This window comes from Corvus hawaiiensis, chromosome 8 (assembly GCF_020740725.1).
Source record: "Corvus hawaiiensis isolate bCorHaw1 chromosome 8, bCorHaw1.pri.cur, whole genome shotgun sequence".
NCBI classification, from domain to species: Eukaryota; Metazoa; Chordata; class Aves; order Passeriformes; family Corvidae; genus Corvus; species Corvus hawaiiensis.
Genome location: NC_063220.1, coordinates 31,262,619 through 31,284,008, shown reverse-complemented (window position 1 = coordinate 31,284,008; position 21,390 = coordinate 31,262,619). Strand labels below are relative to the sequence as shown.

The 21,390-nt window shown below is 43.4% G+C and overlaps 2 protein-coding genes and 1 long non-coding RNA gene across 9 annotated transcripts in view; 2 read left to right on the top strand and 1 right to left on the bottom strand.

The window, feature by feature from the left end:
- Positions 1-16,424, top strand: part of LOC125329492 — a 144,416-nt gene extending 127,992 nt beyond the window's left edge. Inside the window, exon 11 of the long non-coding RNA XR_007205169.1 lies at positions 16,342-16,424. This is a non-coding gene — a long non-coding RNA (uncharacterized LOC125329492). The remainder of the gene's footprint in view (positions 1-16,341) is intronic.
- On the bottom strand, positions 185-17,411 carry ZNF365 (zinc finger protein 365). 2 transcript variants are annotated; one of them, XM_048311602.1, is made up of 4 exons: positions 16,406-17,405; positions 7,147-7,327; positions 5,096-5,133; positions 185-2,626 (listed from the first exon to the last, which is right to left on the bottom strand). In XM_048311602.1, exons 1-4 carry the CDS (start codon positions 17,128-17,130, stop codon positions 2,380-2,382), a joined length of 1,191 nt encoding a protein of 396 aa, XP_048167559.1. In that variant the 5' UTR covers positions 17,131-17,405; the 3' UTR covers positions 185-2,379. The 2 variants fall into 2 exon arrangements, with proteins under 2 accessions (XP_048167559.1, XP_048167560.1); XM_048311603.1 differs by lacking the exons at positions 5,096-5,133; positions 7,147-7,327 and having other exon boundaries at positions 16,406-17,411.
- RTKN2 (rhotekin 2) overlaps positions 17,120-21,390 on the top strand; it is a 52,652-nt gene continuing 48,381 nt past the window's right edge. For 3 of the 6 annotated variants that reach the window (XM_048311600.1, XM_048311599.1, XM_048311598.1), the window contains exon 1: positions 17,581-17,704. The gene's annotated coding sequence lies outside the window, so the exon portion shown is untranslated. Of the gene's footprint in view, positions 17,206-17,580; positions 17,705-18,208; positions 19,755-21,390 lie in introns of those variants that run through there. The other 3 variants (XM_048311596.1, XM_048311595.1, XM_048311597.1) reach the window with 3 other exon arrangements.

The following is a 21,390-nucleotide window of genomic DNA, read 5'->3' as shown; positions in this document are numbered from 1 at the left end:
AGGATGGAGCAGCTGTCTGCAGGTTAATTTGTATTGCTGGGAAGGGTCACAACCCAACTTCACTGACGTGCTTTACCTGAGGTATAAACCAAAGTCCGAGCTGCTGCTGCTTGGCTTTTTCTCTGCTCTTTCGGAGGCTTTTGTAAGAAACAATGTATTTGACAGAGTTAAATGACACAGTAACTGAGAAATATATCTTTATTATTAGAATGTTTATATTCTAAAAACTTTTATCTGGGATTACAGTACAATCCAATTTCTTTCTAATTAACTAAACTGGCATTTGTTTGGCAAGTTAGTGTAAATTAGGCTTTGAAAAGTTTAAAAACATGCAACTTCTCTTACTCTTTTCCTCTTCCTCCCTGAAAAGGACAACTTACAGTCAAAATTTTGGCATGATAAATAATAAAATAAACATCTTATTTGTGAACTAGTAGTTGCACTTAACTTTGGTGACTAACAGAGTAGATAGGCATTTAAAAATAAAAATAAAAATATCCCTTCTGTGTCAGGTGGATAAAGAAACAGATTAATATATTTTACTTTATTATCTTTCTAATGTTCACCCTTATTATCTTCAAAAAAGGTCATTTTTTCAGGTTTGTGGAAGGATGTGGGAAGCAATAGAAAAAAACCACAAGAATGCTTCAACTGTAGCTTGCCTACAAAAGTTGTTGTTACACACAATCTGACCCAAGCCCATGCAACACAATGAACAACTCCTTTTCACCACACACAATGCCTAGCATAAGGCCAAGTGTGGCCTTGTGACAGAGTTAAATAAATATTAAAATATCATTACAACCTAAGTACCTGAATTGGTTTTACACTGTGACTTCCTACTGAAACAGTGTTGAGAAACTTTTAAACATACAGCTGATTGTTCCATATACACTATTTTAAATAAAAGTGAGGAATAATACTATTTCTTCACTCTGCTACTTTCTGGGAGCTCTGTACACTGACAAATGTATGACATCTGTAGTTACCTGATCCTAGCTGACTGATTGGTCATCTTCTGCTTTAAAAATATTGCCACTTGGGTGCTTATTGCAGCAGTAATCATAGTGATACACTGTCTTTTAATACTCAGTTCTGCTTACAGACATAGTTATAAAAAATGAAAAACATTTTTCACAAATCTTTGTACACATACTGTAAAAATCACCTTCCACATAAACAATTTACATCTGTTATGAGCATTTAAAAAATAAATCACACAGACTTGTCTCCCCTATCCTTTCTTTTTCTTGAGAAAACAAATCCCATCAGTAACATTATCAGGATGTTCATATCTGTAAACATGGCATGAGGATTCATGTTACCAAAAAACTGTATACACAAAGAAAATCTTGATAAATAAATTCTCTGATAAATAAGGATCCTTTTAATTGGGACAAACCAGTGTAAACACAGGCATTCCTGTTCCGCAGTCGTCTCTAACTGCCTTGCATTTGGGTTCTTAGTTCAAAGTCAGTGATCTCTCAGCCCTGTAAAGATTCTTCAGAGATAAAAATGTGAAGGATTTGGGTTGTAATCATGGCCATTTGGGCCTCTCATGCCTGAGACCAAGCACAGGCATTGAACACGATGCCATGCAATAACACGCTGTATTAGCCTGTTGCTTGCTGCACCACAGCTGATAACCTGCTGCTGGCACTTGGCACTGAAACTCCTCCTCGGGCCCAATCTAGCCTGTGCTTGCCAGGGCAGCTTCTGGTCTCCTTGCTAAGGGACACCAGAGGAGCCCAAACTTGTACCAATAGACAATGTGGCTGCTGGCAGAATCAAGTGGTTTAATGTATTTAATAAAAGATGGAAATGTGCTTATAGCCAAAAACCCAGGGTAGCAATCTACTGCTGTAAACAGCCTTCAAGTGACTTTGAGTAGGCCTTTTGCATCTAAGTATGTCTGTTAGTCACTGATCTTACACCTACCTAAGCTGAAAGATTGAATATTTAGGTGCTGATTAAATGGATTCCTCTGAACTTCAGCAGTAATACAGATGGAAAATAAATTAGCAGGCCACATGCTGCCACTAAAATAATTAAACATACAGCCACAGTACTGCCCAGCAAGATAACTGCAGTCATTTAAAATAAGCTCTATAAATGACTAAATAAATAAATAAATAAATACATGAATAAATAGAAAAACCTCCATGTAAACTGAATAAAATGTCACTTCTTTTATAGCGCCCAAAGAGGGAATGGCATAACTAAATAATAGAAATCTTCCATATGTATATATTTCTATATATTATATCTGATATGTTTTGGCATGGCCAGATGGATAGGAAAAAGAAGGATGACTAACTTCATTCAATGTTTGTTGTGTTGAAGCCAAGTTCCTGTGTTACTGTATATTGCTCACCATCCCTATAGCGGTTTGGCCTTTTTACCCATCTTTGATTTTGCACTCACTTTCCTGGCAGAGCAGACTGATTCAACCTTCTTTTGTGCTCTCCATATTTCTCTTGGGCAATCAACAGGTTCATAGAAGCATTTCACTGGCTGCAAGCTGTTTTTTTCATCCTTTGCTTTTTTCAACAAGATCCTTCCTTTTTGAAAGGAATGAGGCTTTGCATCAGGGATGTTATATGAAGCATGTTGACTTCCTCGGCTCCTGAAATTAGTAATAGTGATTATTAATAACTATTATTCAGTCTTGCAAACTAATAGGTCCCCAAAATATCCCAAACCCATACATTTCTGAAGACAAAAATAGTCTTGTTTTACAGAATGAGGCTGCATGTTAAAAACAGAGCTGCAAGATGAATGCTACTTCTCAGTACTCAAAAGCATTCCTCACTAAAATAACCCCTATGTGTGTTCTGGTGCACTCTTCAGGCACGTCCGTCTACACTTTTATTCCAATCAGTATTCTGCTGATTTTGGAGTGCTGAGACCTTACTGAGGTCTATACTTGGTGGTCTGCCGGGATTTTTAAAGATGCACATGTTCACATCAACCTTCTGCAAAGAATGAACATCCCTTGGTCTTTGGAAGACCACACAGCACCGTAAGAGTAGAAAGTAGGTGGAGGAACTGTAGGGACTTCTTTGTGGAATCTCAGTGCTGCCCTGGACTGCACCCAGGCCCCAGGGAGCTGCTGCTGCTAATGGCCAGTAGCTCAGGAAACTCCATGCATGCGCTGACTGCCCATCTAGGGAAACTTTAGCTTCCCTTTCAGGCTTTAATTTAAAACAGGAGAAGAAAAGGGAATACAAAAACTGGTGGGAAGAAGGGTATGAAAGCTTAAAGGCCAAAGTAAGCTGGATTCTTTGTTCTCTCTGTGATGGTTCAAGCCCAGCAAGATTTGCAGAAATTGGTGAGCTCAGGTGGAGTGACGGCAAAGTGCCCAGTGCTGCAAAGGCTGAACCATGCACTCCACTTTGAAATTTTACATTGAAACTGCAGTTCCTCAGTTTAGCTAAGTAAGATCATTATACCCCCTTTTAACATAATCTTGAAATGTTTTACAGCAGATACATGTAGTGTAACAGCAGAACTATGAACATAAGGCACCAGCTCACATCTACCCAGATCCTGTGACTGAAGAACAGATGTGCTGATGTACAAGTTGATCTTTTAAGGGATCCCATAGGGCTATTTTCCGTAGCTTGTTATTTCTGAAAACCATGTATCTGTAGTATTACTTCTTCTGGGAGTTAAATGATATTGCACACTTGACAAAGCCAGTTTTGGAAAAAGCTGTGGTTATTCAGGTGTGTACAGTGAAAACCCTCTCCTGCTCTTTAGGAAGATGAGAGGGTGTCATGAAAGCCTGTATTTATTGGTGGGAGGTAGTGAGGGCCATCTGACATAGTAGGAATTAAGCCTTACCTACATAACAGCATTACCTGGTTGGCAGCTTTGCTAACCAGGTTTCACCAGAGGGAAGTTTTGGGAGCTTGCAGACACTGTGTCATCCTGGCCTGGTGCAGGCCTGGGCTCTGACCACTTGCTGGGGTTTAGGAATGACCTGTGTAAATGCACAAGTGTTGGGCACTCTGGTTTACGATCAGTTCTTGGGTACTGTTTGTTACTGTCCATTACTCAGTTGTTGTTAAAAGATTAAAAGATGCAGCGTTCTACTTTTCTCAGCTGTTGTTATGGTGAAGAAGTTACATCATTTATTCCCAAGGCATACACAGGCATTACTGCAGGTGATGTTAGGCAGTCCTCTGCTGCACTGAGTGATGCCGTTAAAACCAGAAGGTCAAGGTCAATATGATATGAGGGGCTACCTAAAGGGGCTAAATTGTATTTAAATGGAACGAGTTTATGGTAGAGAAGACAGCTGTCTGTCCCCAATTCACAGTCAGGGTAGGATGGAGGTCACTGCGTGTGAAATGCAAAGCTGCCCCCTCCAGACGTGGGAAATGCTTTTTCACTAAAAGAAGCATCTCTGCAATGTAAGTGACTGTGAGAGTCTGAACTTCTACTTACACATATTCCTAATCTGTTGTGTTATGGAGAATGGCCTATGGTGTAATGGGAGAAAGTCCCAAACTCATGTCTCCACTAGGAAAGGGTGCACTGCCTGACTGTCACTTGGCCAAGCAGCACGTGGTGCTCTAAGCCACCTGCTGGGACTCATGACCAAGTCACAAAGACATGGGAGACCAGCCCCAATTAGTTTTGCTGCTTCCATGACAGCTGCTTGAGTAACCCGAGATTGTTAATGCCCATGCTTTGTCAGGGCACTTGTTTGGTTATATGAGTGTTACTGTCAGTTAGGAAATGACAACTGTCTCTCCTACCTATAGAATGTTAAAAGATATTTCCAACTGAAACTTGGACTGTGTTTGCCAAAGAGATTCAAGTCCTGTAGCTTTGCAATAGGCTATTATAGTCAGCCGAAGGAGTAATCTGTTTAACAGAAAATTAGTATTCTTTATTTTCTTTAGAGAATATCTGAATTTAGTTTTGTTTTAGTAGAAATCTGTTTTTCCTCAATTACATGACATAAATATAGACCACGTGCAGGTATAGAACCTGACCAAACCCAACCTATAAGGTAAAATGCAAAAGCAGAAATGCAAGCATATCAACTTGGTGCATTTTAGTAAAAAAAAGGAGATATACATACAGGCATCTGGGTTTCTTATTTAATGAAATGTCTGTAAACTGCAATGAAAATAAAACCAGGTTACTACTATTACATTTTCAAGTAATTAAAGTACAAGGATAAAATGTACACAATCTTTAAAACCACACTTCCATTCTCACCTGCTGTTAAAACTAGAACAACACTCATAAAATAAACCAAAAAATCCTCCTCTTTTACAGATTATTACTCTTCCATCTTACAAACGTCTTTAAAGTTCATAGTAAGTGAGTTGTTAGTGGTTGGATTTTTCCCATTATTTTTATTATAACTATGATCAAAGTAAATTGAAAGAAGTGTGAGCTGAACAGAGATCTTTCACATTAGGTTAAACAGTATGGATACAATGAGAAGTAATTATTGCGTTCAAGATAATTAATAAAGGGCAGTGGCTGAATAAGCTGTATGAAATTAACTTTCAGATCCTTTAGTTTTTCAGTGATACATTTCCTTTACACAAGTGGCTAGGAAACTACAACTACAAGCCCTTGGCTCTGCCAGACTTGCACTGAAGGGTGGAGGGTGAGGACACAAACATTCTCTCCCCCTCCTGCAAATTCTGAGACCAGCTAGGGACAGCATAGCCTCAGTGCCAGCCCAAATTTGCATTACTTCATTTTTTACAACAGTTTGGTTCACAGTGTGGAAACACTTTGTCTAGTCCCTCTTTTGGTGGGGGTCAGAAAGGAGGTGTTCAATGCCAGCTCAGCTTAAATCGATCTTAGTACTAAATCCATTCTTTGTATTGAGCTCTCATCAGAGCTTGTACACTGAGCCTTTGAATATCATTTAATGTAGTCACTGAGCCAAGCAAGTCAGATTTGGCATCTGAAAATGATTATGTTCTTGTAAATGTTCCCTCTGTCCCTGGTATTGTCCGCACTTTGCAGATGGATTTTTACCCAGCCTGACTTTGCTTGTCATCTGTCTTGGTTGGAGTCTGGAGCCATCTCATGGTGTACTTTTCTGTACCTCCTGAAGGTCAGGATGGTCAATATTTGGATGGATGACCTTAGAGGAATGCTGAAGTCACCCAGAAAGCAGGGCAGCTGTGTGGAGTGAGGGTTAAAAAGGTCTCTCTTAAAAATGAGAGCCCTCCCCAAGGGACACTGCTGAGCCTGGCATCACAATAAACACATCCAGAGAGAGAGAGATGATTTAATTTTGAGGCCCATGTGTACGGAGCCCCATAATGTTCTCACAGATACTGTCTCAGATGTCCTGCACTGGATTTCAGCTCATCTACGTTTATTCAGGTCTTACCTAAAGCTTGTTGTCTTCCAAGTAGCTCTGGGAACCTTTTCTTTCCACCACTGCATACCTGTTCAGTGCTGTGCATGCTCAAAAGCCTTCTTCTCACATCCCAGGGTGAGCAACTACTGAGCACAGGCAGCATGGGGTATTCATTTGAACTGAAAAGTTCCTTGGAAGTCCTGTGCCTAAAACTTGTCATATAAATGTAATGCATTGTAGGAAAAATATTGAGTTTATGTATTAAAAACGTGGGCCTTTAAAGAAATAATGTATTTTAAAAAGCAATGTTCTTTGATTTCTAGTCCATGGGGTACAGGCCTGTGGGAATCCATTCACCATTTCTAAGAGTCTCATGATAGGTAACTACTGAAAGCAAGATGATTTGGAGCAGGCTGATATGCCACCTATAGGGAGCCACATCTTTCCTGAAAATCTTTTGGCATCCCAAAAAGACTGCCAAGTTATATTTAAAAAGTGTTCATGGCAAAGGCAACAGCAGCGAGAGCCAAAGCTGGAAAAAATTTTAAGTATCTATCAAATATTTCATTGCTCTCCCTCTACCGTCTTTGACGATTGCTGCTCTGACGCTCCCTGCTCCTTTCTCTCATGAAAGTGGCAGTTTAAAACACAAATAAAACACACCTAAAGAAACATTTCACAAATGCACATATGCCTGCAGTAGCGATTGGCCTGAGCCGCTGAGCCCACCCGTATTCAAACTCCAGTACTTTGGCTCCAGGGGGAGGGTGACAGTAAAGGGAAGGACTCTGCTGGCTTACCACGTGCTCACTGACGTCGGTGTGGTTGCACACCATCTGCTGGTTTTGGTAATATTCTAGCTGCCTTTCTGCCAGATCCACGCGCTGCAACAGGTTCTCAATGAAGTGCTGGAGCCTGGCTTTCCCCCGCACTTCTTTTTCTGCTGCTTCTTCCAGGAAGTGGTTGAAAGTAACAACTTCTCTGCAAGATGGAAACATTGCAAAGAGGCCACATTTAGATAACAGAAGGGCTCTGGTCTCGCTGTTTTCAAAAACTACTGGTGTTTCTGCAGTTTTTCATGGCGATAGCACGTAGTGGCTAACTACGGTCCTTCACTTTTGTCAAAAGATTTCAACTTTTTTGTGGACAAAGTGAAGATCTGGAAACCTGAATGCTGAATTTAAATTTATGGGCAGTGGGTTTGGGGTGGGGTTTTTTCACATTATTTGGTCTCTTGGAAATAGTCTTCAGTGGTCCACAGGGTAGAAATATCATTAAGCATCACCTCTCGAGGTATCTGGAAACAGCTGTATCTGCTTTCTAGTTTTTTACTTAACCATGAGCATCAGTTCTGAAACATGAAGAGAAAGAGATGAACTCCCAAATTTATCTTTCCATTTCATCATAATCTTACAACAGTCATTTAATGTTGCTGCTGGGGTGGTTCCTAACTTAAGAGAGCTACTGTGACCATTAAACTTCATTTTGGCTGCAAACCTACAAGTATGTTCAAATTTGGTGTTATAATCTGGAGCCAGTGGGAGCATGGGGGATTAACAGATAATCTACAGATTATAGACCAAGGAGTAGATGTGTGGGAAGAGCAAGTTTTAGGTAAGGAGTTTATGAGTGTGTCTAGTCTAGTAACACAACTGGAAGAAACAGCAGCAGTGGCTGTGAAAGCTCCCAGCTCTGTACTGAGACACTGCTCATTCCTAAATTCTCTCCATTCTATCAGTTTATTATCACTAATCAGGACACCATTTGGACCTCTGATATCAGAGGACTATTTGGGTGGAAGAAGTTTGCTTACAGATTGAAGCACGTATTACAAAAGAAGACAAATCTGAGCATGTAGGACTTCCCTGGTTAATAAATGCCTGGATAAATATTTCTTACTCTGCCAATGAAGCCATGTTAATTTTTGCTTTGTACAAAACAGAGCGGGTGGGAGTTGAGGGAACCCGTGCTTGCCAAATGAAAAAGGGCATGATTGCTCAGTAGAAATACATCGCCTGAGGAAAAAGCATTTTAAGTACAAACTATGAAATAGTTTGTAGCAGAAATAACCTTTCAAAGCTTAGCTTGTTTATAACAAATCCAAAGTTTCTCTGTATTTCATTGTTTTAACTCAGCATAGTTGTAGTTAATTGGTTTACTGTAGTATAATTGTTTCACCAGCGAGCTGCTTTGTACTGAGTTAGGCACAAGTGGTCAGCCATGGAAGCTCACCACCTAGGATTCAGGCTGTGCCTGCCCGCTGATCTAATGGTAGGAACGAGGTAAAAACAAGCATATATTGTTTTGGACCAGGAACATCAATGAATATTAGTTTCTATTAACTCACCCACAAAATCTGGCTTAAGAAACAAAGAGGTAACTTGTAACTTGTTTGTGAAGCTCAGCTACTCCATTTCATTTCAAGGCTCTGTACAGTTTAAGTGATTATTAGCTTGCCCAGAGCAACCTGATACTAAAGAGCCACTGAGGAACACTTAGGGAGAAGCCAATCTAAACTCATTAAGGTCAATTTTAAGGCTTTATTGTCACCGCACTTAACAGCACTGTAACTTCTTTGATTTCATGGTGGTTTTAGGCTAACGTAGGAGCAACCTGAAGCCCTTGGAGTTTCATCAGGCTCCTCTTTTACAGGGGACAGGGAGCTCAAAAGCACAGCTACTCAGCAGGTTGGCTCCAAATCCCTCTCCCTTTGGGTAAGGAAGATCTGTGCGTAGCCTGGCAGGCTGCTGACCCTCCAGTGGGAAGGGTGGGAGAGTGGGGAGCTACCAGCCTGGGACACCATGAGGATGTCCTTCCCAGGGACACATGCAGCTTGTGAGTTTTGCTGCAGCAGGAGGCCACAAATATGAGTACCTGGCATTTTTTAAAAAGGTTGATAGTTTCAAGAATGTTAACATTTGTAGGTGTCTCAGCAAAGGTAATTAAAAAGAATTCATTAATTGTCTGCTCTATGGCATGAATAATCACCGACAGATTTTTCCTTTCCTACAAATATTTCACTAATATGCCATAAGGAGGCCAGGGGGAAGCAGTGGTTTTTTAGGAAGACCTAGATGACTATCAGAAGGAGAAGAAGAAACTCCTAATGTCAATAAATTCCCTAGTATTGTCCTTGCTTTCTAGACTGCTAAAGATAACTTGGCATCCTACATGCCATTATTTGTTATTAGCAGCAGTAGTAGCATCTCCATAATTTCCCTCTGTTTAGCTGCCTCTGTACAGCCTATGAACCTGCCTTTAATAACTTTAATCTAAAAATTTTCCTTTGGGCTGAAATACACTCTGTAAATTCCCTTTGGAAAGACAGGAGCCAGAACGTACCCACGCATTAGGGCTCCGTCACACGCCTTGCACTGATAAGGAGCACTTCTGTTAGTTCAGCTACTTTCTGTTTCCACTTCATTCTCATCTCTCAGAAGAACAAGATCAAGCCCCGAGGAGTGACTGCTAATAGCTCTTTCTACTTGCTCCAACACTTCCTCAGAGAGCTCACTCCATGCCACGGCTATGCCTTGGCTACCTGAAGAGAGTTCCCTGAAGAAATTTTACCCTCTTCCCACTGTGAACAATAGGGAAATGGTTCAAAGAATTCATGTAGCTTCCTGCAGCTGCTGTTTATCTGTCTAATTGCTCTTCTTGTCTCTTGTAGTTTGCCCAGATATTTTCTTAGCCATGCTGATGACCCTCTCCCTTCAATTCTTTTTCTAGATATCTGTGATGATTTTTTGCTTATGTTCTTTACTTTCAGTTTATTTCTCCAGAACCTCTGCCAAGCTTTTGAGGATTATGTGATAAGATTTCTGTCTTTCACCCTCTTTTCTTACGCTTGTGGAAAGGTGGATGTTCACAGAGGTTTGACACTGCTCCTCATGAAGTCAGGGGGGAAGCTGAGGCTGTGAATATTGTGGGGCCCACTTGGTAGAGGCATAAACCAGAGCACAGCAGCATGGGCCCATTGGGCTCTGTGTCTTGACAGCACAGCCTTGTCAGCAGCGTTCACCTGAAACAGGAATCATTTTGTTAAAGCCTGGCTCAGATCTGAGGTGTTGCCCTTACTAACGAGAGGTCTCTGCTACCCTGCACTGACTATTCCACATCTGGAGCACTTCTGTTATATTGAGTAAAGGTTACATGGAGTTACTAACTCCCCCTGTGAATACCTCTGCTCTCAGCATCATCTCTTTACTGCTCTGCTTCTCTGCCCAGCAGACTCTTGCCCCTTTCACCCAGTTCTGCACCCTATAAGCACTTGCTTATAGGGGTAAACAACAGATCCTGCCACTACATTTTCTGAGTGGTGTAGATGATGCTCAGTGCAGCTTAGATCTCTTAAATTTCTGTAATCTCATCTGTTCATAGCTTACTATACCAATACTAAGGTATATTGTATGCAAAATGTTTACAGGGCTATGACTGGGCAGCAGGGAGAAAGGTAGGTTTCTTACTTTGTCTTTGATGGTGCTCCTGTCAGACAAAACCTTTCAGGAAGAGGGAATTGCTCCTGCTGCCTGGAGAGCAGAGGGTGTATTGAGCTGCCAGCAGCAGGGTGAGGCAAGTGAGAGGGAAAGACAAGGGGGATGCAACCTGGGAGGTGTCCAAGAGGAGCAGGAGATGCCTGTACTGCCAGAGTGTCAGAGAGGAGCTCTTCCCAGAGCCAGAGGAGTCCAGGGGAAATTTACTGCAGTACAGCAGGCACTTCAGAGGTGTTCAGCTGAAAAAACAAGTGCAGGGGGAAGAACTCACTGTAAGTAAAAACTTGCTGCCAAAGCTTTTAATTTAATCTGACTCTGCCAGGAAGTTAACCTGTTCCAGTTAACCAGACTTAAGTAGTTTGGCATTTTTCATTCCAAATCCAGCCTAGCCCAAAAACTTCTTCATGGAGGCTGTAACCATGAAACAACCTGAGATGTTCATGGTAAATAAAGTTATAAATCACAGCCTGAGTAGGTGACATTTATTCTTCTGCCTTTACCACTAGATTATTCAGTGCTCCTTTAGGATGAGTGAGCTGCAGTTCTTGTTTACTGGAGCAGTTGCCAGCACATGGATACTGGGATATGCTTAGTATTTGTATGATTTTCAGCAGCTAAGCATGTGATACACTGAGTAGATGCAGAGGGTGGGACAGCTCCAGCTCCTTAACACCTGACAAGAAGGGCTAATTATTTCTCACATTGCAACCAAGCCCTCCCACGGATGCATAGTACTGGCCCCAGGACTGTGCACAGCAACACTGACACCTGCAGCTGCTCTGTAGGTGGAGACAAGCACGAGGCGCCATGCAGATTCTGCACCCAGTATCAAATCACTTTAGAGAATTACAGTTAGCATAACTCTGCCTAAAATCAATAGAAAACCAAACACATTATTTTACCTGAAGGTGGGAAAATTCCTATCACAGTATGTAGTAAAGCCATTTATTTGTCAAAATATTTTATATATATATATATTCATTAAGTATTAATTCCACTGACCTTATCCATCACTCAACTGGTGTTTTTGCCTGAAGGCTGCTGTTGTTCATTAGGTTGTGGTTTCACATTCCCACACCACTAACAGCACATTTGATTTAAGAGGTTCACACCTCCTCCCCTCAGAAAGTTATTGCACCCATTCAGTGGGCTGTATTCTAGATCTGAGCCCTGAACTTACTGAGGTGACACTGAAGATTAAAAGCTTTATTTCACAGACCCATTCTGTGGGATGTTCATGCTAGGCTTAAACCTGTGCAGCTGCATGGGGGGAGGGGAGTAATCTCTCGAGTAGGAAGATGAAAGAAAACAGGAAAGAGGGAGCAGGATTACCTAAAACTGAGGGTGGAAGAACAATGTGTAATTGCAGTTGTACTCTGCTTAAAGCAAATCAAAACTGTTTTGTTGTACAAATGAAATTCCTATTTTAAGGAAAGCTGTTTTAAAGCACAAATTGCAGTGATCTCTAAAAGCCAGCTCTTAATGCCATTGTCAAGATGCTATCTGCACAGATAATTTCATTAATTGCAAACTTAAGGTAAAGCCACTGGCAAGAATAACTACTGCCCACCACAGCTATTCTGAAATAATCCTTGCATTCCAGGCTATGTCAGAGCAGAGTCATGACCAGTCTCAAAACAAATGCATTAGACTGGTTAGAGAAATTACTGTCAGAGATATGGCAAGGTACAACATTAATGATCTTACTCTATGATTAGGAGCCAAAGTGAAAGTGTTTAAGATACCACTAAAGGTAGATTCCAGCCAAAGACCATCACTTCAAATGCTTATCCTGTTTACCAGTTTCAGTTTTCTTACATAACATCTAGAAACAAGCCTCTCAGTGTCCTCCAGAAGTTAAGTTCATAGCTGGTTTTTGTTTCAATGATTTTCTTGATATCTTATTCAACAAAGTCTTAAGCCCTTTGGGCATGCTTCAGTGTTATCTTTAAGATCACAGTACTCACTCTGAGTTGCATTTTCCTTCATCAAACATTGAATAATCCCTTTCAGGGCACATTTCTAATTAAATCATTCCTTTGCTCAGCAGCTCTGTGCTTAGAGTAATACTATCTCAATTATGCATTAGTACAGTCAGTGTTATACCTCCAGCTGTCCTGCCCCTCAACACAGTTCACCTCCATGAGGGCCTCACACCAGTATCACAGCACGTAACTGCATGCATATTGGCACTGCCATTTTTGTAAGGAAACAAAGAGAAAATTTAACTAAAAAGATATGTTCACTTCATCACTGCCTTTCTTGGACTGCTAAAGGCTTTATTTAAAACATACAAAAAATAATCAACTGACAAGTCTAAAGAAATAACCTTCTGATCCTACAAACTCTTCAAATGGGCAGCCCTGTTCCTGCTGATGGTCTAAACCAATTCTCAGGTGTTTCAGGGAAGGTGTTTTCTTTTTTCTCCTGCTAAGAGGAAAAGATTTTCAGCTACACTAGCTCAGTACCAATGCTAATTTTAGGAAAAGTTACCCATATTCACAAGATTGCTTATGGAAAAAAAAAAATCCAAAGAAACTGATGAAAGCATTTATTTCTGAAGGTCAGCAAGTATCAAAGCAGTCCCTAAGGGATGCCTTTGACTTTCTGCAATCTGCAGTGAGAACTGTTTCTGCAATTTCCATTAAGCAGTCTTGTTTGGCTTTCTAATCATCTGGACTTCTTCCAGAAATCAAAGCCAAAGTTGAGATCCTCCTTTTTTGAAGGACAATGTCTTTTTAGCACACCAAGTAAGTTTTGAACACACAAAGGATTGAATATATATGCAGGTCTCAGAGTTTACCAACGGCCCATGAGAAAGCCAGGCAAGTGTCACTGTTGTTACCAAAGTCATGAATATCCTTTCTTCTCTCCTCTACTACTGCACACTACCCAGTGCCTCCCTGCTGCTGGAGCAAAGCTAAGTGTCCCAGGCATTTTTAGAGAATCAAATCTGAAAAGCTGCTCTAGAACTATCAGCCCTGTTCTTACAAAGCATTGTTCTATACGTACCTTTGTTCTCAATTTGCTACTTATACAATGATCTTTCAATTGGAAAGCCAAACAGTGCATTTTTCTGTGGCACTATCCCTTGTTATCCCCCAAGATGGGAAATGCAGGAACTATCTGAACGAGAGAAAACCCAACACATTTCCAGTTTTTCCTAAGTGAATTCAACCTATTCCTACACCCTGCCTACCCTCCCAGTGCCCTCAGAGTAACTTCAGAGGCAATGCTGTGGGGCTGGGCACAGACACAGCTCTGATAATTCTTCCATCCTACCCACTAGCATGCATTATGCACGTGTACCTTTAGAAAATAACACACTACTGTGTAAGAGCTGTTCACTCATTCCTCTGGCTGCTCTTGCTTCCAAGTCTTTTTGTTGAAAGTGGAAGCAAAACCCTAAGGAGCAATACCCTGTACTCTGTGAAGTCTCTTGTGCAGCTGCCTCTTTTGGTTAGTGTTTCTTACTAGCCAAGAACCTTCAGCCTTCCCTGTAACACCAACTTAGGAGCTACCTCATCATTTGTTTATGCATTCACCCTCCTCCTTTCAAGACTAGAATTCTAACAGCAATCATCTGAGCTCCTGCCCCTTTCCTGAGCCTGGCAATGTCCTAGTGTGAAAGACAATGTTTTCCCACTTCTCATTCTGTATTCAGTCTTTTCTGGCCTCAGAACACCAACCAGCCTGACAGCACTGCTGGGTAAGCAGTCTGCCAAAGAGCAAGTGGTCTCCTCTTGTTCCTTTTCCTAATACAGTTAAAAGTCACAGCTTTTTATTTTTCTTTTGAAACATCAGCGTCCTTTGCCATCCTCCTATCTCATACCCATTCTTTCATTCAGATTACTCAATTGCCCCCTTCTTTTCCCGCAAGCTCTTTTCTCCTTCTGCAGCATTGCAGAACTTCGGGATTGTTCCACTGAATGGTTTCTTTCTCCTGACAGTCATGTTTTTCCTTTTGGGATCCTAGCCTTGATTTTTAAAAACACATTCTGCCTTTAGTTTGGGGTAAGATTCATGCCACTTAACTTCAGATACCTGAAATTCTGCATCTAGCCTACGACAGCTGCTTACCTGAGGTCTCCTGGTAGTCTGCAAAAGGAAGAAGGACCTTCACAGAGCAATCCCTCCCCCTCTAAGATACTTTTCTAGAAGAAATAGTGTGACTCACACTATGAAAGAGCCCAGGAGGGCAGTCTGGCTAGATGGGTATATCAAAACTGCTTGAAACTGTATGTTATCTTCATGGCTTCCCTCCAGCATACTTTCAAATCTGCCTCAGTTACACTATTATTTTCAGCTTCACCTTGAGTCCTTCAATCTTCTCTTCCCTGAGGATCACCTGATACTTTAAAAGTCAGAGGTTCTGTTGAATATCCCTTCAAGGAAGATACACATCTCAGAGGCTCAAATCCCACCACCTTTATGTATCCCCTCTTCTGGGAAATCTATAGCACTGCTTCAAGATAGATGGCTCCTACTGATGTGGGAGCCGTTATCATCTTTTCTTTCTTGTCCTTAGACTACAGGAAGGAATGATGAAAGCCCTCCAAACTTCCTACACCGAACTCCTACACCACCTTCCTTATTTCTTGTAAGATCAGTGTCATGGCAACTAGCACTTCTCATCTTCCCTTTGTAAGCCGATGAATTGGTTTAGAGGCATGCCATTACCAAGGCTCTTTATTTCCATCTGTCTAAAATAAGTTGTGTTGCTCTGAAAAGCCTGAAAGGTTTCAGTAAGTGCTGAATAAACCAAGTAGTTCATGTATAAATTATATATCAGCTATCACTACATTTTTAATGGATGCAGCATGAACGTATTTTTAGATGGCTTAGGTTAGTCAGAGCTCTGGCATCTGCATCCCAATCCCATATAAGGGGTTCCTGTTTCACATTTCTGTGTCCATCTAAAACACTAGACAGGAACTACTACATGGCCTTTTCAACACTGTCTCCAGTAAAGCTTTGCTGATGCACAGGAGACTATCGCACTTCACAGGCAGCCTGCTGACCACGGTGGGATGGCGTAAGGGAAAAGGTGCTATTCGGTATTCTCGCATACTTCATCCAGACTTACCCACCCTATCTTCTTAAAAAGACAACGCATTAGAGGTGTCGGTGTAAATCAGATTACATGCTGATGAGAGCTTCTACTTGTCCCTACCCCCATGAAACCAGTGGCAAAACACAGTCATTAGAATGTGCAGAAGTTAGTCACTAGGGAGCCAAGCATGAAAGCCACCTGCTCAGGGAGCTGTCCCCTGCCGTGTTAGTTACTTGGGAGTCAAGTGTGAAAGCCACCTGCTCAGGGAGCTGTCCCCTGCCGTGTTAGTTACTTGGGAGTCAAGTGTGAAAGCCACCTGCTCAGGGAGCTGTCCACTGCCTTGCAGGGGACATGGTCACATGGGCTGCAACTCTAGAAATACAGTGATCGGACCAGGACCTTTCATAATCAGCAAGCAACTGAGCCATTCCCTCTCTTCTCTCCCAAAGGCTGTCACTCGCGCAGGAGCTGGCCAGCCCTCGCCAAGCCATCGGCTCTCGCCTCCCCACTTACTCCTCTTTCCGGTGAAGCTCCTCCTCGGACTCGCTGAGCCGCTGCTTCAAAGCTGCGATCATCTCCACCGCCACATCCACCTGCCTGCTCAGGGCCCGCTCTCGCCGCTGCACCTCCTGCTTCTTCTGGGACAGCTGCACGAACGCTGCCCGCACCTCCAGCAGCTCCGCCGTCTTCTGGGACAGCTCTTTGGTAAGCTTGTCGATCCGCTTCTCGATCGTTTTGTCCACGGCCTCTACCATCCTGTTAAACTTTTCTCTGACGTGTGCCTCGAAGGAGGCTTTGGAGTCAGTGGCCGGGAGGCCGGGTTTGGAAACCTCGCTGGGAGACTCAGCCGACACATAGTTGGCCAGGTAGGAGCCGGGCCGCTCCGCTGCCAGCTCCCGCGGCTGCCCGCCTTTCCCGCTCCCGCAGGACGCACCGCCCAAGTTCAGGTAGGGCCCCGCGGGCTGCGCGGCAGAGCCGCCGGGGCTGCCCGGGCTGCCCTGGGCTGCGGGCTCCGGCGGAGACACCAGCTCCGCGTCCTTCAGCGGGGAGAACAGGCTGCTCCTGGCCAGGAGGCTGCTCTCTTGGAAGCTGTGGCTGTACTCCAGGTGCACCCGCAGCGAGGAGAGGCTCCGGAACCTGGTGTGGTCGCCGCATCGCGGGCAGCGGAAGGGGAGGCTGACGCTGCCGAGCGGCTCTGGCCAGGGGTGCCCGCCTTCATCCCGGGCTGTCTGTTGCATTCCTCGCCGGGAGGGAACAGCCCGCGTCCGCGCCCGACGGGGAACTTGGGAAACTTTCCCGGCGATTCCTCAGGGGTACCGCGCCATCTCCGCCCGGCGCCCGGGGACGCGGCCGCACGGCCCCGCCGGCTCGGCGCGGCTCCGCTCGCCTCGGCGCGGCTCCGCTCGCCTCGGCCGCCGCCCGGGCCTTGCCGGAGCGGAGCGGCGCCGGGCCCCGGCTTGGCGCGGGCCTCGGCCGCCCGCAAGGTCGCCGCACTCACCCGACTTGTTGCTGGCGGCGGCGACGGGGCGGCGTTTTCAGCAGAGCCGTAAATCAGCCCGGGCGCGGCGCCGCCGCGGGGCGGGGCGGGCGGGGCGAGGATGCGGAGCGGGGAGCGGCGGGGATGCGGAGAGGCGGAGATGCCCGGCCGGGGGTGCTGCGGGCGGGCGTGGGCGGCAGCACCCGGCGGGGGCACGATCGCGGGGCCGGAGTCGCTCCCCTCCCCGGAGCGACCTCCGCCTGACCCACCTGCCGTGAGCACCTGGCCAGGGGCGTTCGCGGGGCTTTGCGGGGTCCTGTCAACACAGCAGAGCAGTGAGTGAGCTGTGCGGTGTGTGTTGGGAAGATGCTGAAAGATAACGCAATTTAAAGCACTTAAGCGGCAAGACAGGACTGGCGCATGCAAATAAGTATAATCTGGCCTTGGCTTTTGGGGAATATAATTGTCTGTGTGACTTTAAAACTATATTTAGAAGGCAGAAAGTTTTGTGGGTTTTTTTGTTTGTTTGCTTGGGGTTTTTTTAGTATGACCCTAATTTATTCTCAGTATTTAGGGAGGGGAAGCAGTAATAATAATAATACTTCCATTTAGAGTATGAGGAATGGATGTCATAGACATAGAGAATGGTTTGGGTTGACCTTCAACGGCCTTCTAGTCCAATCCTCCTGCAATAAGCAGAAACATCTTCAACTAGATCACGCTGCTCAGAGCCCTGTCCAACCTGACCTTGAATGTTTCCAAGGATGGGGCATCCACAACATCTCTGGAAACCTGGGCCAGTGTTTCACCACTTGTATTGCACAAAATTTCTTCCTTATATCTAGTCTAAATCTACTCTGGATCTAAACCCATGTGATTGATGTTAGAGAACACTGCCAGTATGTCCTCTGAATAGGGAGAGATGCTTCTAAACTTTTTATATGCCACAGATGTGTGTCTATTTTTGTGAATTTTTGGAAACACAAGCAAGGCTGATTGTAGAGTAGCAGCCTTTTTGAGGTAATAGTGAAATATTGCTCTTTCTAACCTAGTCCTTGAGGCCATACTGGTAATATGCTGCAGATTATTTTTTCTTTTTTTCACTGTGAGAGTACTGCAGTAACGTTTAATTCTGTACTAATATGTCTGTTCCTTGAGTGCAATATACAGGCAGAGTCTTAAACACTGAGAAAATTTGAGCACATTGATAGATACCTTTGATGTGATTAAGACATTTCCAGTAAATTATTCACCAGATGGCACATCAAAGGAAGTTACTCAAATTGCATTTCAGAGCTTCAGCTAATCTCTAAAGTGTGTGGGCTACCATCCAGGCTGCAACATTTTGCATGAGTTAGTTGTCCTTTATTACCTTGCGTAATGTGGTGATTTGGCCTTCTTTTGTCATCAAGCAGTACCAAAACCCAGAAAGGCGGTCAGGAGGGAATAGTTTTGAACCATGTGTGCCTCCAGATTTGGGACTCCTGACTATTTCTTTGTAGGAGGCCAACACTGACAGAATATAACCATGTTTTGGTTCCCATTTTCTTGGCTGTTGTCCCCTACTGTCCATTATCTCCCTCTGTTGTGCCTATTGCCTTCCTACCTCCTCCACATCACAGGTGCTTGGTACTGATGCTCCACGGTGCAGATGAATGCTATGAGGTGAACTTAGCATGGTGGGATGCTACCTGAGGCTTCATCCACATTTAGAAGAGGTGACACCCACCTGCCCTCTCCAGCTGACAGTAATGAGAGTGCTCATGGTCTTAAGTAACAGAAAATGTTGATGACTTTGAAGGAGCCCATTGTTCTGCAGCCTAAGCTACATGGTTTTGGCCAGTTAGATCTGAAGTCAGGCAACCATTTAGCCTCTCAATTCTTTCAAGATTTCTCAGGGTTTACTTGCACTCCAGGTATTTGTTTTGCTGGATTGGGATCCAGCTCCTCATCTCTTAAGTTTTTAATTCCTGATGCTGCCATTTGGATGTCCAGTTCAGTCATTCTCTCAGCATTCAGAGAGGAACAGCCTCCCTTTAATATACCAGTGACTGTGCATTTTATAGCAGAGAATGTGCATCAGCCATTATATGTCTGAGCTTTATCCTCTGTGATTTAAACTGTGAGTGGGTAGAATCTACCACTATCACTTACACAAAGCCCAAATTGATACAGCCATAATGTAGGACTCTGTGAAATTCTGCCAACTGCTGGGGAGGCATTATCCAGTTTATTTGTATGCATCTCTCTCTTTCAAGATCTTTTTAAACGTGCTGCAGTATAATTTCCAGAAGGATAAAGACTACTTAAATGAAAACAGCATGCACCAACCTGTTTAGTGCTGCAAGGAAGGTGGAATATTCATAATATTCAGCCTTTTTTCAGGTAGGGCTCTATATCTGTTGTACAGCGTCCCATCTGACCTTTAAATAGGTTAAAGCTTCCTTAAAGCTGATAATTTCACTTTACTGAAGGCAGATAAAAAAGGCAGTATTATAAAATTAGTTTGCTTTTAAAGAGTTACAGTACTTGTTTATCTTCTGATTTTTTTTTTCTCATTCTAAACAAGGAAAATAGGTGAGTCAGTTTTGTTTTCACTTGCCTTTCAGGCTCTCAATGCTGACATGTTTGTGGGAGCCTTTTTTATGTGGTGTAGAACTGGATTCCCTATGATCACTTTGGCTACATTCAGCAGCCTCTGATTTCCTTGTTTGTGTACTGGTTTGCTTTGAAAAGGGGTGTCAGAAATTTTTGTCTCTCCACTTCACGCCCACGCTCCCCACACAGGTCTTCATTGCATGATCTAGCCAGTTCATAGGAGACATTAATTTGCATGGAGTTACTGTTGGGGAAGTTTTCCTGAACTATATATGGTTATATAAAAGCACACAGCTGCACATCCGTTACCACTGCATACAGATGGGATTGGGAGTTTGGCTCTGGCAAGTAGCACAGTCCCCCCATTCTGTAAAGCTGTGCCCGAAATAGGTATGCCTATTCAGTTCAGTTAATTTGTATGCTGGGAAGTGCTGTGTTTTTCTTGGTGTTTGAGTGTGAACCACAAATGCACATAACTTGAGGTGCTGAAGCTTACCTGCATTTAATACTTGCCATCTTTCTGTGTATTGAGAGGAAGTAAGAAGTGAGTAGTAAAATCTAAGGGAAGACCTTAGAAGCTTGAAAGAAGTATTTGAGTGATTTATATGGTAGTGGTGCCTTAGATGAGGATTCATATTACCTTTGCCTGCAGATATATTCAGGAATCATCGAAGATACAACAATGTTCGTTTTGCTGCCGCAGGCACTCATACCCACACAGTAGGAAAGAGGCTTTTGATGGTGTGTTTTAGCATACTGATTGAATAGCACCCTGCTTGCAGGGAGAGCGAACAGGAAGGAGGAGAACATGAGTGTATGTGTTGAGTTTGTGACTATTTGGTGCTGGTTAGTTGTTGCCTTTTCCTTTTGAGGGGGACTTCAATCTGATCACTGAATGTCAGTCTACCATCTTTTGAAATCATGAAAAAACTCAAGTCTATGATTTTTGAGCTGTCACAGCATCAAGAGAGGCAGCATGCTGCAAGACTGCCCTTGGTCCTGCAGCAGCTTATCCTGCCTGGTTTGCAGTCAGCTTCCAGCCTTCTTGCAGGCTCTCCAAACTTATTACTGTCCCCATAGGAAACCCCTGGCTGGAGCTGACTCTGGAAAGTTTTTGAGCTTTCCTCTTCTCTATCCATACTGTTGCATAGGAAAATAGAGAATAAAGGGTTCTCTTGTGGGTTGATTTGCACCATTTAGTCCATACGTGGTGAGAGTTCTCAGGTGAGAGAAGGCTGTGGGCATATTTTCCAAAAGACAGGAGAAGACAGGCGAGAAGTGGGGAGAAGTGTCAGCAGTAGATATGGCTGGAACTTCAGCCATTTTGATTTTGCTTCCAAAAGAGTGACTTCAGTTAGTTAGGAGGATAAAATATAACTAACACCTCTTGAGAGGAAAAGCTGGGGGGACTTGCCTTCCAACC

Bases quoted from the DNA above. Each gene is read 5' to 3' on its own strand.
- ZNF365 (XM_048311602.1), bottom strand. From the start codon at position 17,130: ATGCAACAGACAGCCCGGGATGAAGGCGGGCACCCCTGGCCAGAGCCG. The intron at 7,328-16,405 runs GTAAGTGGGGAG...TCCATCTTGCAG, and splicing joins GAGCTTCACCGGAAAGAGGA to AGAAGTTGTTACTTTCAACC. The intron at 5,134-7,146 runs GTAAGCCAGCAG...TTTTCATTGCAG, and splicing joins CCGACGTCAGTGAGCACGTG to TTTACAGACATTTCATTAAA.